General features: G+C 40.5%; 1 protein-coding gene across 1 annotated transcript; it reads right to left on the bottom strand.

Moving 5' to 3' along the window:
• Positions 1-1,885: 1,885 nt before the first annotated feature.
• Positions 1,886-13,522, bottom strand: LOC111865043 (U2 small nuclear ribonucleoprotein A'). Its single transcript, XM_023852761.2, has 7 exons — positions 13,341-13,522; positions 10,840-10,880; positions 9,902-10,008; positions 9,409-9,637; positions 5,305-5,428; positions 3,771-3,905; positions 1,886-3,237 (listed from the first exon to the last, which is right to left on the bottom strand). The coding sequence occupies exons 1-7, from the start codon at positions 13,420-13,422 to the stop codon at positions 3,170-3,172; spliced, it is 786 nt and encodes a 261-aa protein (XP_023708529.1). The 5' UTR covers positions 13,423-13,522; the 3' UTR covers positions 1,886-3,169.
• Between the last annotated feature and the right edge of the window lie 4,331 nt (positions 13,523-17,853).

The raw sequence follows: 17,853 nt of genomic DNA, 5'->3' as shown, positions 1-17,853 counted from the left end.
CGTCCCCCCCCAACTGACCACGGTGAGAAATGTATGCCAAGCCATTCTGAACTGTCAGCTGGATCACCCTGAGAACAAAACCTAATGCACCTGACACAAAGAAATCTTTACTGATGTGTATTTTATAGTTTCTGGGTTGAGAGCCCTGGCTGACCTTATAAGAAATTTAGAGGACAAATGATTCATTCACTACAAACCTCTTAACTGTACAGCAGACCTAACCAAGCTTCCTTCAATGTTGCTAATTCTCATGTTCTCAAGAAGGAACCTATACAAATTACATTCCCAAGCTGGAACGTACATATGTTAAATGCTCTTCTGCTATGGGCAGAGCAGAAGGGAGAGTGGCTTTACACTTTCCTTGTCTTCCGTCCTTGTTCATCCTGAATTTGTAAGAGACCCAAACCTTTCCCCTCAATGCATCAGTGGTTTTGTTGGACCAAAAATCTACATAAACACATGAACACTCACTTCAACCCTGAAGATGGGGGCAACATGTTCCTCTGAAATGTCATTTGATGTTCCATGGACTACATGGCCAGCGTTATATCCTAGAAGACAGAACTCTTTTAACGTTTTACCCGCTCTTTTGTATGGGAGAAACTCGGTCTCTCACATTAAAGGAACACAGACTAAATGTGTTTAAGAACAGGATGTAGAGTGGAATATTTGGAACTAATGCGGAGGAAGTGACACGACGATGGAGAGAACCACACAATGAGAATCTTCATAATTTGCACTGTTCATTAATTAAGGTGATCAAAACAAAAGTGAGATGGGCAGGGCATAAAGCATAATTGGGTAGAAATGGGTTATTTTACAATACTGTCAGTATCTGGAATAAATAGTGTCGGACGGTAGGATGACTGCTGAATAATGAATTGGAAAGAATTACTTGCTAATTCTGGAGTTTGTAATGAGTATATTTGTGTCAGATGGATGAGACTTAGCTGGGCAGGCATCTGGAACAATGAAGTGATTATCAGTCATAACTGCTTGACATGAAGGTTTCCCCAGGTGCTCCTCAGAATGTACGCAGCATCTGTGTTGGTATCATCTTCATTCAGTGACTGCAGCACAATGTTTCTGTTAATGTTTTATTTTTTGAACCACACGCCCAAAATCCATTCAAATAGAGTCTAGAGTAAGTGTGGTATGAAAACTAGATAAAATACTGTCACTGGAATAGATATAATTTGGGACAGTTGCACAACAAATAATCAAAAAGAAACAAAATACACACTACTTGCTCAACATTTGTTTTCATTCATTGTTGTGCTATCGCTACACATTTCGACACTTTTACTGGGTCACCCTCAGGCGTACATGAATACTATTTAGCTTCTGAATTGTGTCATTAATATGAATTCATATTGTGTCTGTGTGATTATACTGACAATTATATCTTAATTTTAAAATGTGGGTCAAATGTGGTTAAAACTAGACAATAAACTTCATATTAAATTCCTAAAAATTAAAATTACAATAAAAATTGCTATTAAAGTATTACTAAACAATATTACACATTCCATTTTAGCTTTGTACCTGCTACATATTGTGTTGTTGTGGTTCCACTATGGTGGTGATACTATGTATGTATGTATTATGAGAGGGGGTGGGTTTTCCCCATGCACTTAGACCGGTAATGGTGTGTGCCATCAGCCCCCGTAGAGCCAACGAGGTTGCCCCCAGTACCTCGATGCTTCCCCCATCCACCAGAGGCATTGGAGACTACTTGGGCGGGAAAATGCATGTAATTTAGCTCAGAGGTCTCCTAGAGACGAGGTTCTTTTACGTGCTGTAAATCTACGACACGGGACACACAGCTTAAAGTGCCTCCCGGAGGACTTGTTCCCTGAATTTTTCCACCCTTAAAAATTCCACGACCTCCGCCGGGTTTGAACCCGCGTACCTTGAGTCATGAGGTGGGAACGTTACCCCTAGACTATGGAGGCTGCTGTGGTGATACTATGCTGCAGGGTATCTGCTTGCTGGGATCTTTCTTCAGAATAGGTCGTGTTGGCTTTTTTCTTTTTTGACCTTCCTATTAAATGTATGAAGGCTGGATATGTTGTTTGGGGTATCCAACTCAGACTGTTTATACTTGGACTGGGATGCTTGAATTTGATATAATGTATATATGCAGATCCCCGTGGTTAATGTTACTGCTGTGCTGCAGCTGTTCTGTCTGCCAGACAGAATAAAAACAAATGTTGACACAGGCATGTCTATTTTGTTTCTTTTTGATTGTTTGTTGTGTGACTGCCCCAAATTATATCGATTTGTAGATAGGACACAACAGGATGCATACAATAAAGGCTCTCAGTGGAAATGTCACAGCATGTTCAGGATATCGCCCCCCTTCTCTCTCAAACCTTGAACAGTGCTGATGCCAATGAACAGCAGCAAAGACTGCACAACTGCAACAAAGTGTCATCACATTTGAGAAGTGCATCGGTTCCCTCTGCTCTCAAGCATTCAATCATTTTTGTACAAACACGCTTCTCAGCCTCTTCTGGACCACAGACTAATTATTTTCATACTTTTATTTTCAATTACTTTTATTACAAAGAGAACTTATAAAGTAGTATCACTTAAATTCTGTTCTTATCAGCTTCTTATATTCAGACATCATAACACCAATATGCATTACTTCAATCACTTACCAACACTGTGCAGAGGGAAATGAACAGAATAATATTGTAAGAGCTAAGTTACCACATAATTGCTTGCAATACATGACAAAAACTCTATCCTTGTTAATGCAATTGAAATCAATTGGATTCAGATGCAGTGTCTTAAGCATAAGAATGTAAAGCGGGCAGGACGTTGCTTCACTTCCACAGTCAGTGCACATATTTCGCTCAACATACAAGTATGTATGTTGCTTCCATTCACATACTAATGGAGCTGGCTGTTAAATAACCATCAATCAAAAAAACATTTCTCTGTGGATCTCAGCCCCAGTCATAGTGCTTTGTCTCTGTAATGAACTGTATCAGACTAGGTATCAGGGGCATGGAAAATTGAAAGAAATCTGCCTGCTTATTTCTCAAATGATGATAATTCCTAACAGCTTACAAAGAACAAGGACAGAGGTGCAACTTATAGGTAACTTACGCGCTTACAACATTTCCATTTGAGGGCATACTCTTTTCAGACCAACCATTCACTTCCCATTTATTGCCGGTACACCTGTGTCCATCGCTTCATCATCATCTTCCTCCACCAAGGGAGCTGTCAAAAATGAGAATGTGACACCAATGTTACTTGCACGACCATCCATCAGTAAATCTACTACAATGACTGCCAACTGTGCTTACCCACCACTTCACATCAGTAAGTAGCAGTGTCAGTTAAAAGACTTGTAATTTGTGAAGTCTCAGGGAAAGTGTTTAGCACTGACACACTTTTGTTAACTGAAGCCTGAAATTCCCCTAAATAATATTTAAATATTCAGTTCCTACAATACACAGAAACACTGCATCTCCATCACAGATAGTCATTTCCAGCTGTTAGGGAAATAGATGCTGTTTATTCTGAAACTCATATTAAACATAAATATGATGTGAGGGGAAAATGCAGTGTCCTTTAATGTCAATGCTGGTGGTACATACAGGACCACAGTGTAATTGTGCTAGAATGAGTATGACATATAACAAGAACTCTGTCAGAATGACAATAAGTGAAGTTTTGTTTTTAATTCTCTTACAGGGGTAATGTTAGCTCCAAACCCTAATTTGGATGTGTCAGCAAAGGTTTGTACTCACCCTTGTTGCTCTGCCGGCCACCTCTGCCTGGTATCTGGCCGGACTGCAGTAACCTGTTCAATCTCTCCACCTCTTCCAATGAACTGGCCTTCGAAATTGCATCACGAATCTTCCATAGTTCTTCCTGGGACGGGCCTGCAATATTATACACTTCGAAAATCAGTAGGAATGGAATGGACAATGAAAAACTGACTGGTCCAGCTCCACTTGTAAAAGATAAGAATTGGGAAAAATGCTGTGGTATTTTCATACAGAGAGTGTCATTATTATTATTTTTATTGGAGGGGGTGGGTTTCCCCATGCACTTAGACCAGTTATTGGTCCATTGTGCGTCCCCCTTTAATTTCTAGTGTCCCCATACCCTACCGGTAGACGGTGCGTGCTATCAGCTCCATTGAGCCAACAAGGTCAGCCCTCAGTACCTTGATACTTCCCCCATCTACCAGAGGCATTCGAAACTACTTGGGCGGGAAAGTTTTCACCTAATAATTTTGCTCAGAGGTCTCCTAGAGACATGAGGTTCTTTTACATGCCGTAAATGTACGACATGGGACCCACGGCTTAAAGTCCCTACTGGAGGACTTGTACCCTGAATTCTTCCGCCCTTAAAAATTCCACAACCTCCGCCGGGTTTGAACCCGCGTACCTTGAGTCATGCTGAAGCACTTGAAAGCGATTTTCACAACCAACTGTTTTCTCACACGCTTGGCAATGAAGAGTTGTAATTTAGTTTTCTGACTTACTTTCACTTTTGGCATTACTACAGAAAGCTAAACAAACTTAACTACAGACTAGTCACCACTAATGTGAATGGCCCCCAGCTTCAAATGAAGAAGCATAACAAAGCTCATGGAGACTTCGGAAATAAATAAGTAGAGTCCTTTATTGGGTGAATAGTATTACGTTTATATTGGCTACATGTGAACGCTTCTGACTAATCTCTTCGCGGCCACTTTGACGGTACGCGGATGAGGCAAGTTACGAATAGAGGGATCGGGAAGTCCCGTCCTGGGTATTGCATCAGAAACATGAATCATGACAAAATGTTGAGTCAAATATGCAACATATTCTTGTATGGAAAAGAGAAATTGTATACACATGACCACGATTGAAAATTTGAACACAAAATTAAAAAATACATATGATAAACATTTTAAAAATGAAATATGCAGTATAAATAGAGATCTTCGAAAATATGATGCTTATTCATAAAACAGGCAAAATATGCATTTATATGCACCATCAAACCATGTCCAAAATTTAAGAAATGAAGTAATTCACACATATCCAAATAAGCATACTTTCTGGTTGCAAGAAAGAAATATGCATTTGCATTAAAATCTGGTCGCTAGATATTACTGACTGTAGGAAAACAGAGAGGACAAGGCCAGGATAGCATCTGAGGGCATAAAATTCATACCAAATTTAATCAAATTCCATGTGAACAAACAGACAGGCAGACATGATTTTCTCTATGTCTGATCTTTTAGCATAAGAAATAATCAACAGCAAGCAGACAATGACAAAAAGTTACCTGAAGGCTTGGCTGTGTCAGGCAGACCTGCTCCTGGAACAAATGTCTTCGATTTCTTTGCTATCTCCTTCTGCAACTCCTTGCCCTTCTTGCTCTTGAAAAGCGCACTTGCATCTTCCCTCTCCTGCCACATGAAAAGCAAGAAAGTGACTTGACCTGCCCATTATTCTGAAGAGTCCCATCTTCCCAGACACAATGCAGTGTAGTCTACAGAAAATAAACTGGTATTTCAGAGGAACATGTCATCTCCATTTTCAGGACTGATGAGTAGGCCAAGCAAGAATGAACAAGAAGCAGAGCACATGACTTGTGAGAACACAGGTTTATGCAGAAGTAGAAGGCAGCTAGAAAGCCAACCATCAGTTGCCACTGGCTCTATCAGAGGACCTGGGTGAAAGAATAAGGGAGACTGTCATGAACAAGACAGTGAGGAGTATTCTTAAGACATCACTTTATTACTATCTCATGCAACTGGAACACAAATATTGAAAAAGTTGTTTCACAGTTGCTCTATTAGTGCTACCACTCTCACTAGAATGTAGAACTGTCCGTCTCTTCATCCGGGCTAACCACTATCTTATGTCGGCGCACACTACTCTCTGAACGCAAACTGTCTTCTCTCTGTGCTCATTGTACACTGGCTCTTCACACATACCACACACAAAATCTTCTATCAGTCCTCAATTTCTGTCAGCCCACACAGTCTTCTATTTGTATGCACTGGCTGGCACATGCTTCGCGTTGCGCTGAGTCAACGCTTCTCAACAGAGATAGTGACCTGGTGTGGCCATTGAGAGGGACAGTCGTAAAGACATGGGAGCACTGGGGGTGTGGAGGGCAGAGAGCTGAGGAGGGTGGGAGAAATGTCATGTGCGTTGGTTGTGAGCATGTGGCTGGGGATAAGAACAGCAAAGACAAAAGAATAAGGCACACTCTCCTTGGTTCTGTGCCCACCACACACCACTGTGACTTCTGTCCCACATGTTCCCATATGTGCACAACTGATACTTTCATGGTGCAAACCTAGTCACCCTTCCCCTGCATCCTGTTGGTTCACCCTGGTTCTCTGATAGAGCTGATGGTAACTAATGGGTTGGGTTCCTAGTTTCCTTCTGCTTCTATAGAGTCCCAAATTTTAGCAAGCCACATGCTCTGATTGCTACCTACTTCATGCTGGTTTCTTCCTTGTCTTACTCTTCAACCAGAAGATGGAGGCAACATGTTACTTTAAAACATCCGTTGACTTTAAATGGATTACATGGCATTATACCCTGGAGACAGAACCCTTCATGCCCACTGCTGTGGGAACCTCAAATCTTAAAATGTTCCTGATTTTAGTCTGAAAGCCCAGTGTGCAATGCCCCATGCCTAACAGAAAGACAAGTTTCTGATCTGAGATTCTAACAGTCATGACCCTGAATACTGCCATCTTCTGGCATACAGCAAAGTTTATCTTGTTGTGGGCCTTTCTACAGTACTGTCAGTATCTAAACAATATAGAGGATCTACCCCCACCAAAAAAAAAATGTTGGGACTTCTAACACCTGTAACTCAGGAATATAAACAGATATGATAATGTTGGTACTTTCAGTGTAATCATAAAATCAAACAATTTCACTGAAATAAAGTGTGTGCGAACTGCAACCGTAGTTAATGGACTGCGGCTTTGATTACATGTTTGTGCATTCAGTACAGTGTCTATCATAGAGCAGGAAGCACAGACCGTGTTGTGGTACGCAAAATCTGAATCCATTATTTGAGTTCAAGGTGAATTTTGACATGAGTATAGAATGAGATCATCCAATGGCAATAGCATTAGGAGATGATATGAGTAATTTAGAGAGACGGTGTGGAAAAAGACAATGGATTGGGCTGCCTAGGTCATCTGATGAAGACGTGGATCTTTTTAGCCATGCTTTCATATAGAGTCCAAAGAAGTCGATCTCATGAACAAGTGCAGAGCTGCAGACACTGCAAACAATGACCACAGAATTCTTTGGAAGAATCTACATCTAAAACCATGCAAATTGCAGGTAGTTCTCAAACTATATGACAAACAGCTCAGGTGACCGTTTGCAGCACATGTGTGCACAAATTTTGGAAAATAGTAATTTCTTAAGCCATGCTGCCTTCACTCATGAGGCAAAATTTCACATTTCTGGAGTTGCCAGTTGGCATAACTGTGTCATTTAGGGCAATGAGACCCCCAAAGAATATTTATAACACGATCGAGATAGTCCTAAGTGAACATATGGTGCACGCTGACACATGAAAGAGTCATCGGCCATTTTTCTTTGATGATAACATCATTACAAGCAATTTGTTTCCAGATATGTTGCAAAATTATGTTCTTCCATGGCTTAACAACAGCAGAAGTAGCAGCAGAGGCAACAACAACAAACAACAGCATCAACCTTATTCTTCAACTGTACAGTCAACCTGTTCCTTTTTTGCTCACACTGTCCATGACTGTTTGAATATGAATTTCCCAGGCTGATGGATAGGAAGAGGAGGAACAAACTTGTCACTCCGTCGTTCTAGAACATTGTCCTTTGGGATTGTGTGAAAGAATAGGTGTACAGCCAAAGAGTGAATATGCTAGGCGAACTCAAAGCAAGGGTAACTGCAGCAATTACATGGACATGTTACAGCACATCTGGCAGAAGGTAGATTACACATAGAGAGGCACAGCTGGTGCCCACTGTGAAGTGTTTCGCACATAACAACTTCTCCATTTCAACTGATAGATAAAACACTGCAAACAGAACATGCATACCTGTTTTACATCCCTAGGCTACAGGTGCCTGAAATCCTTGCATTCTTTTTGGTAGAACCTGTACTGTCAAATGGTAGAACTGACACATGATGAACTGGAATGGATTTGGAAGGATGTAGTCATGACATCATTTTAGCAATTATCCGAGCATATATGGAATGACTGCCGAAGAACACACAGAACCTCAGTCAGAATAGACAGTGTCCTAGCCAAGTCTCAAACTGAACATGAGCCTATAGCATTACTGCTGTATAAAGCTGTGTAGTTTGGAGGCTAGGTATCAACATCACAAAGGAAGCAGTTAACTCTGCCTTCAGGGTAGGAAGCAGGTTCCTCCAAAATGTTGGTTCCTACCTGCCAAACTACAAAGCAACACATCGAAGACTGTAACTTCAACAAGACATGAAAATATTGTAACATGTTTTGCTGGTTACTGATCCCACTTCTGACACCAATGTAACGTGTTTACGTTACTGACGACGCCGTAGAGATGGTTAATTGGTTTATTTAACAATCTACGAGAACGTCTACAATTAATGATAACAATATTACGGGTTTCCACACTTTACAAACCCTAGAACAAAATCTCTTAACACTCTCTTCGAGAGTCTTCACGTACTAATAATGCGGGAGCTATACAAGTCTCCCTGAATTACACACTCCGAGTATAACTGTACTACAGCACTCACTATGTCTGGAAAGCACACAATAAGTCTTCCGCTCGCTGACTTCTTAGTTATCGCACACTCGCAGGCTGCTATGTTTCAACTCGACTCGGCGACTGATACTTTATAACTTGCGAACTCAGAACTAACTCGGAGGTAGCTCGCTTATAAACCCTCAGCAGGTCAACGAGAAAACAACCACGTGGTAGGCATCACTGTTTATCCGTGTTGCCTGGCGACCGCGATATCCCTTGGTGACGTCACCGCGGGGAGAGTGGTGGGGTGATGACTCGCCTATTACGCAAGCGCTACGCTACCGCTACGTGCAGCTGGGGAGGTAGGGGTCAACATGTCACAATATCAAAAATTCTGCACTTCTGGATACACCATGGTGCTTCCATAAACTTGCATCCTCCTCCACAACAGATGTATGTAGTGACACAGTTAGTTGCCAGTGCCTAACTTTTGACATGCACTGCACGCACCATTTCCAGTCCCACAAGGGTTGGCAAGATAATCATGGAAATTTAGGGAGCAGAAAATCACAGACAGCACTGGTCAGAGTAGTTTGTTCCCAAAGCCATGGCATACTACACGATTGCTCACGCTGTACTGGGACCACTGCTGATCATAACTGTGCTGGAAGAATCACAATTCACTGACCTTCATCTTGATTTTGCGAAAGTCCAGTAACCGGAGGTGAGGTAATTTGAAAGCGACATAGAGGCGGTAGTGTTGTCTTGTTGTGACTGGATTGTGAAGAAGGCTCAATGTTCGCAGAGACTTCATGTTAGCAAGGGGATCCAGGTCTGCCAACTCAAGTATCAAGTTTCCAGTCAGCACCAACGTTTCCAAGTTTGGTAGGCACAACTCCAAACCTTCTGCTATCCTCCTGAAATATAAGGTAAGGTTCATGCACATCAGGCAGATCCATTAAGCAACATGCATATGTATGAATGCACTCGTGCGCGCGCACACGGGCACATGCACGCGCGCACGCACACACACACAGGGCTCTTCTTCCATGACACCGCCTACATGAAGTAAGCCATACCTTATGTGTGTATGTTTAAGATGGTCAATATGAACAATTAAACAAGACAGCTGTGTACTGAGCCGAGTCAGACAGTGCCAATGGCAGCAGGACAGTACTCACACAATGCGATTGTTATTCAGAAGAAGACACTTGAGCCTCTTCAGAAGTGGGAAGCCATCCAACTTGCGAATATCATTGTCTGAGAAGTCAACCGTGTCAAACTGATCCTGTGAACATGTTAACAAACCTGAAGCTGCATTAAAACTTTTTTCATTTTGTAAACATACACAACTACTGGCAGCACTGCTGCTATCTGTTGCCGTCGTCGTAATTGTTGTCACCTTCACCATCATCACCATCGTCATTGTCATCAAAACAACAACAACAACAATAATAATCATCATCAAACACTCTGGAAGTAGAGACCAACAGTCAAAACACTGCTAATATCAAAGCCCTCATTCAACATGACCCTGAGCCAGTTCCATGGCCCTCCAACTGGCTCAGGGTCATGTCCAATGGTGGGGTTTCGATATTAGTGGTACAGAAATTCATGCTTATGCTGCCTGGGTTAGTCAATTAGTAAGATGGTTTTCATGGAAATAGGCTGTGGGAACTCATACCAGCACATGAACTGATGCTAGATGTCACACCTCTCATAAATCTGACTCTAAACTAAACTAAAATTAACCAACCTACACTACACTAAACTAAACTACACTAACCTAAACCAAACCAACCTACTGAACAGGCTGGCACAGTGTCAAAGCTAGACATGGGACATGTTTGGATCGAATCTCACTGCCAAGACTGTGATTTTTCAAATAACTTTTCTATAGACAAAACACCATAAACAGGAACTGGTAATTTCATGAAGTTCACTGCTTTTATGTTCTGAACATAAAGATTCTGGACCACAAAAGCAAAAATTGATGCTGCTTCTTTTGTAGATAAAGGCTGTCCCAAAAGTGCACATGTTAATTTCTGATGTAACATCTTGAGTTATATTTTTAAAGAAAAAACTGAATTTAACTGCCATTTCTATAGTTTGAACTCACCAGTGTTGCTCCCATATTCTCAATAACAGGAATCTTATAACCTGCAAACAGGAAACAAAGTAAGAAAAATTTAGCCAATAAAGAAAGAATGCTGAACAAATCTTAACAGATTAAATAAATGTAGATAGAACCTTTGCTATTTCCACTTCTAAAATGATTCCATTCACCTTAGAGCTACAATGGTTTCCTATACGAAGAAAGCAATGACACTGGAGCACTTGAAAGTAACTAGTGACATCTTTGTACAGGAGCAATAAATATTAGGGTAAGTCAATAAGTAAGTTACAAATGGATATAGAACTTAACCAAATAAGAGAACTGATCTGAAAAATGCTTTTATTTCTCAACATAATCTCCCTGTACATTGAGGCACTTGTCCCATTTCACAAGCCCCTGAAAACCAGCAGCATAAAATTCTTTGGGCTGCTGTCAGAACCAGGCGTGTTCACACGGCATGGCCTACCTCATAATGCATGACAGCTTAGGTTTTCACAAAGTCTGTGCATGATGGGTGCCGCGCAGGCTGACCCCACAACACAAAATGCAAAGAATGGTTCTGGATTTACAGCATCTCAATCGCTACCACAATGAAGGACATGATATGCTAGCCTGAATTGTCATAGGTGATAAGTCTTGGGTTCACCATTCCCAGCCCAAGACAAAGTGTGTGTCAATGTAGTGGAAACATCCTGCATCACCTGCCAAAAAATAGTTTAAGGTGACACCATCCTCCAGGAAAGTGATGCTGTACAGAGGTGTAGAAAGAGATGTCACCGCCTGGTTCTGACCGCAGCCCAAACAATTTTATGCTGCTGGTTTTCAGGGGCTTCTGAAACGATGTNTTCTGGATTTACAGCATCTCAATCGCTACCACAATGAAGGACATGACATGCTAGCCCGAATTGTCATAGGTGATAAGTCTTGGGTTCACCATTCCCAGCCCAAGACAAAGTGTGTGTCAATGTAGTGGAAACATCCTGCATCACCTGCCAAAAAATAGTTTAAGGTGACACCATCCTCCAGGAAAGTGATGCTGTACAGAGGTGTAGAAAGAGATGTCACCGCCTGGTTCTGACCGCAGCCCAAACAATTTTATGCTGCTGGTTTTCAGGGGCTTCTGAAACGATGTGACAAGTGCCTCAATGTAAAGGGAGATTATGTTGAGAAATAAAAGCATTTTTCAAATCAATACTCTTATTTGTTTAAGTTCTATATCCATTTGTAACTTACTCATTGACTTACCTACATATCTGTAACCTATACGTACTTGGTACTTGCCACACTGTAGAAACTGGACATGCTTGACACACTGAAATTCAAACAAATCTGAACTGACAATTTACTCTTGACCACCACAACCCACTGCAACATTCCTAGCCTCTCAATGAACTGCCATCTCCGTCTGTCAGTGTGGACCTCCCAATGCTACATAAAACAGTGTGGCCACAGCAGAGAACAAACACCGCATGGAACTATAATATTCATGTTTGACTGAAGTGCTTAAAAATTGGAAATATGATTCAGTAAAAGCGTAACATGGATTCTACAAAACTCAGCTCTTCCTTCTGCAGAAACGATTCTGTTAATCAGACAGCATGGAGAAAGCTCTGGGGCAAGGAGGGTTAATCCAGTATCTGTACCCAATGCAAATATAGGATCCATGAAATAAGCTCTACACAAATTGGTGTTGTTTCACTTGTAAGAAGAGAAGCCAGCATAGCTCAGTCAATACGGCTTCCAGTTCGCATTGTCAGCCAATTTACTCTTATCCCTAACTCCCAGATTAACTCTGGGGCCTGACCAGCCCCATATGCAACGAGTACTAGGGGCTATTTCACCTGGGGGCTTGAAGCTGACCACTCACCTCTACTGCCAATGTAATGAAAGGTGAAGCTACACCTCCAATCCCTCATATGTCTCCATGGGGTGGTGCTTAATTAATTAAGCCCAGGAACAATTTTACCTTTACCCATTAAAAAAAAAACAAACATAACTGAACCTATAAACAATGTTGTATGTCTGTGACTGGATGCACAGCCTGCCAAAACTACATCTGTGTTGTATGTAAGCAACACTGAACACATACATCACACACATCAGAATGCATTATGTTGAGCGAGCAATCTTCAGCAACTTGGTGCGACATATTATATGAAATTTGGTAGGCTACATGGTACATGTCAGGCCCAGCAGCTGTAAATACGCAGTTCAGAAACAGGTGTATGTGGTCACAGTATTGTTATGGAATTTCACAAACGAGTGGATTCTTCAATTTGAGCGAAATGTGTAATTCGGGTTCGTTCTTTTCAATGTCATAATTCCACAGCAGCTTTTTAAAATAACCATCCTCCCCCTTGTTTGGTTATGGGCTTGGGTTAGGGGGGAAAGAAAAAAAAAAGAGCCTATACTGTTATTTTTAACCAAATCTTCACCAACCCTTGCTGCGCTCATACGCCAATTCAAAATACTGTTACACAGGTTAGAATCAACGCCAATATTACCTCGCAGGTCTAACTCCCTGTCCCTTACAGGATTTATGTACTGCATAGACTGCTGTATTAGGTCTGGTGTTAATTTCACCATCCTTGAGCGTCTCTTTCTTCAGTCAGCTAACAAAGTAATTCACGATTAAGAACTTAACACTCTCACGTTCTCCACTTTACACGCTTTCCACCATCTTGTATACCACCACGACCCCCACCGCCCGAAGCTGAGTNAAAAGGGGGGGGGGGGGAACATGACCGCGGTGACGTCACGCAGCATTACTGCTGCCATCTCTACGCAGATGTACCCTGACTAAATGAAAAATGCTCACCAGCACCGACATTATCATCAATCAAATAGAATGTTACCATACCATCGTATGCAATTCTATGCGTCCTCCTCTCCGCACCCTTCGCAACCAGTTCACTTGAATAGCAACACACACTTTTGCAACCTAATCTCTTGTGCTGCAGAGGTTCTTGCTTCGTTGTTTCTTTTTCTTTTTCTGAACTGGGTTCAATATCACTTCACTCATATCAGTTCCACAGAACATGAGAGAAGTGATATTGCAAAATCAGAAAGTTTCTCAGCAGTGCCTGTAAAGCCGTAACATTTCATTCATATCAATCCAACATCTCCTTACCCAAATGCATTGGACATTGTGAACTATAACGTATATAGAATGCTTGTGTTTTGGAAAGCTGAAGGTGGGGAACTTGAAAGAAAATTCTGTTTCCATCACACATACTTCTATTTAACCTCACACCTTTGGTAACAACTTACACTTGAAAGCCACACAGAACATAGTTTTTTGGTTACATTAGAGCATTATAAATCATATATAGTGAGCAGTAATACTGACGTTTCCATTTATTATTAATTTCATTAGAATGATGTTCAGTACTGGACAGGATTATATGGCAAAAGTACAACATATCTTACAGAATTACAATGAATACTGAAATCTATATGGGAAAGAGTAACATACCTTACAGAATACTGGAAATTTGATATTCATCTTCCACTACAGTACTGGACAGAACTATTTCGTAAAATGAATAAAACTTTACAGAATACTGGAAATATAGTATTCATCTTACACTTCAGTACTGGACAGGATTATTTGGCAAAATTAATAACATATCTTACAGAGTACTGGTAATCTGATATTCATTTTCCATCGCAGTACTGGAGAGGATTATTTGACAAAATTAATAATATATTTTATAGAATACTGGAAATATAATATTCATGTTCCACTTCAGTACTGGACAGGAATAAATGGCAAATATAATACAAGCATGAAGGTCGCAGGGTCAAGTCCCAATGAGGTGGATTTTTTCAATTACCTAATCCTTCCAGCCGCACTATGGCCCTGGGGTCGACTCAGCCTCTTAACAGAAATGAGTACAAGGAATAATCTGGGGAGGGGGGAAAGGGTTCCCTGTGCATAAGGCTGACAACCTTACCGCCATCTATAAGCCGACTGTCTAGAAAATGTGGGAGCCTCAACATCTCACAACTCTATGGGCCTCCATGGCCTGTTACAGGGATATCTTTACTCTTATAACATATCTTATAGAATACTGGAAATCTGATATTCATGTTCCACTACAGTACTGCACAAGAATAATTGGCAAATATAATAACATATCTTATAGAATACTGGAAATCTGATATTCATGTTCCACTGCAGTACTGCACAAGAATAATTGGCAAATATAATAACATATCTTATAGAATACTGGAAATCTGATATTCATGTTTCATTTCAGTAATGCACAAGATTATATGGCAAAATTAATGTGTCATGTATAGTGCTTCGAACCCTAAGGACAACTATGACATGGCGTGCAAGTTTTTTTGTAGTTCAATTTAATGGCTTCATGTCACTCACAAGTTAGTCTGATGTTACATAAATTATTAGCATTACAAAAACCACATATTCCTGCCAGTTTTAATATGTATTTGGTAATCAACAAGTGTGTAACACCTTTCGAAGTTTCACACTTCTCTGGCCATTACTTCCGTAACCGTTCAACTTTGGGCATAGGTGTTTTGGGTTATATTGGCATACTTTAACATAAGGAACACCCTCCCGAAGTCTGGCACATTCCTCCTGGGACACCTTGTGTATATATATATATATATACACAAGGTGTCCCAGGAGGAATGTGCCTGTATTAATAGTCTTCATTATTTATATATTCCATGTTATTATTTTACTAGCATCTTTATTTATTTTTAAACTTCTGTATCATTCATTCAGTACTCTGTCTTTATAACTAAAATGACATTCTAGATAGTGTAATGTTCCATATAAACACCCATGAAACTGGTGACCAAATATCAGAAGCACACAATGTGAATTACAAACATAGACAAATGAACTGAATCAATAGTTCTTATGGGAAGATCAAATTGCATTCTTTCACAACCCTGAGATAGTGAAATGTAATACAATGTGTTCAACCAACGAGGAAACTTCGCAACACCGCTGGGTGCGAACAACATTCCTCCTCTGCTCCCACATAGCTGTGTATATTTCCACACAGTCTGCTTTTACCGGTTCTCATGGTCTCTTTGCTTGCAGATTTCTTATATTTTTTCTTCTACCCTAAGATGGAGGCGATACGTTCCTCCGAAACGTCGGTTAACACCACATATACACGGTGCCAAATCCCAGAAGACTGCTTTCTTCATAGTCACCGCCGTGAAAGCCTCAAATCCAACATTCCTCACAGATTGCTGCTGTAACTGCTGATAGCAGAATGAGTCATTAACGCTGATAAACGAGCATCAGGTGGCCTGATTTTGTCACTTCAGTAAGTTGCATTAATAGTCAGTCTTTGTTAGAGGTGTTGATAGGCGGTCGACATTTATACTGAATGCAGGAAAGAAATTATGTTTACTCTCAAAATAAAACGAATGTTGTCATTCATCTGGTGAGTAAAATGATTTTATTCTCTTGTACAATGATGTATATATAATTTGTCTCCACTTCACATTACAAATTAAGTTATTATTATTTTACAAGGCACAACGTTGGACAATACAAATGACAAGATTTTATACAACCCAAGGAGTTCTCTTTATAGACAGAAGGTGATTTAATAATGTATAATGTTAGCACATTAAAATGGAGGCTGTGTTGTGGGCGTGCTACTGTTAAGAACACCAATGTTTTCATTTGTAGAATCCTCATTGTAAACTAATTGGCTAGTTTGATGAAACAAACTTGACAGTTTGAACATATTCACTACAGATCATCATCACATGAACAAGACATTTTGAGTGATCGGTATGATACATGTTTGGCAGCGCCATAGTTCAAGTGGTTAGTCGCTGGCTCCCCACCGCGGCGGCCAGGATTCGATCCCGGGTCTGGTCAAGTGGGATTTGTGGTAAACAAAGTGGGGTTGGGGCAGGTTTTCTCCAAGTACTTCGGTTCCCCCGCCAATCTTCATTCCACCAATTGCTCCACAATCATCCTCGCCTATCATCTGGAGCTGGTACAATAGGCCAGAAGTGGCCGCAGTACAAGGGACTTAGTCCCACCCCACTAGCAATAAAAAAAATGATACACATTTCAGTGCCATGGCTCTACAATATGGACCAGGCTGCCTCACAGCATTGGCAGCGGAAAGAGATAAAAGTCATATGAATAGTACTTGGGGTTCTCACAGCACTGAATACAGTAGAAGCCCTATTTAATGTGCTCGAATTTAAGGATTTCCCTCAATTAACACTCAAATAATCAATAATCACAAAGTTAAATTTTTTCCACTTAAGTGTTTCTTCCGGTTAGAGTTCAAATTCCCTGCATTCAGAAGAAACATCACATGGGGGTTCTACCGTATTAAGACTGTGGTCTTCTGGTATATGACATCATGCAGGTGTACCAAATTTCAAAGAGACCTCCTACCTACCAGACTACACAAATTCACTTCCCAAGGCACTATAAGCTCAGCTACACACACATTCTATATGGTTAGGTCTAAATGTGACATCTTCACACTGAGTGTTCAAGCATTTTCATCAGCTTGTCTGCTCACATCAAAGTTGGTGTATGTTAGTATTTATTAAGAGGAGAGACATATATATGAGCTTTTAGTCACTCAACTGCAATTTAATGGAAAATGGAAAACCATTATGTGGGCATATTCGAGGAATAACAGACATGGTAAATACAGACAAAAGAATAACTTTGCATTGCTTGAAACTAATCTGGTACTAACTCAGTTACCTGATAAGTGTCTTCCTTTGATTGAAACTTATGTAGAAGAAATGTAAAAACATACCCCAGACTGGAGAACACATTTCCTGAAATCTGATCACGATTTTCTTTACCTCATTGTCCATGATTTTTGTTTATGTTCATTTATGTTTGTAGCCATACAATATAATTTATTTCTTCTCCATATAATAAAATGTGTAATCTGACCAATATAAATCCTGTGAAGGATATCTATCTGAAATAGGATGAACTGCTTTACTGCAGCAGTCTTCTGTATTAACTGTTTAGTTGCC

Source organism: Cryptotermes secundus, unplaced genomic scaffold (assembly GCF_002891405.2).
Source record: "Cryptotermes secundus unplaced genomic scaffold, Csec_1.0 scaffold971, whole genome shotgun sequence".
Classification (NCBI taxonomy): domain Eukaryota; kingdom Metazoa; phylum Arthropoda; class Insecta; order Blattodea; family Kalotermitidae; genus Cryptotermes; species Cryptotermes secundus.
This window is presented reverse-complemented; position numbering and strand designations above follow the sequence as displayed.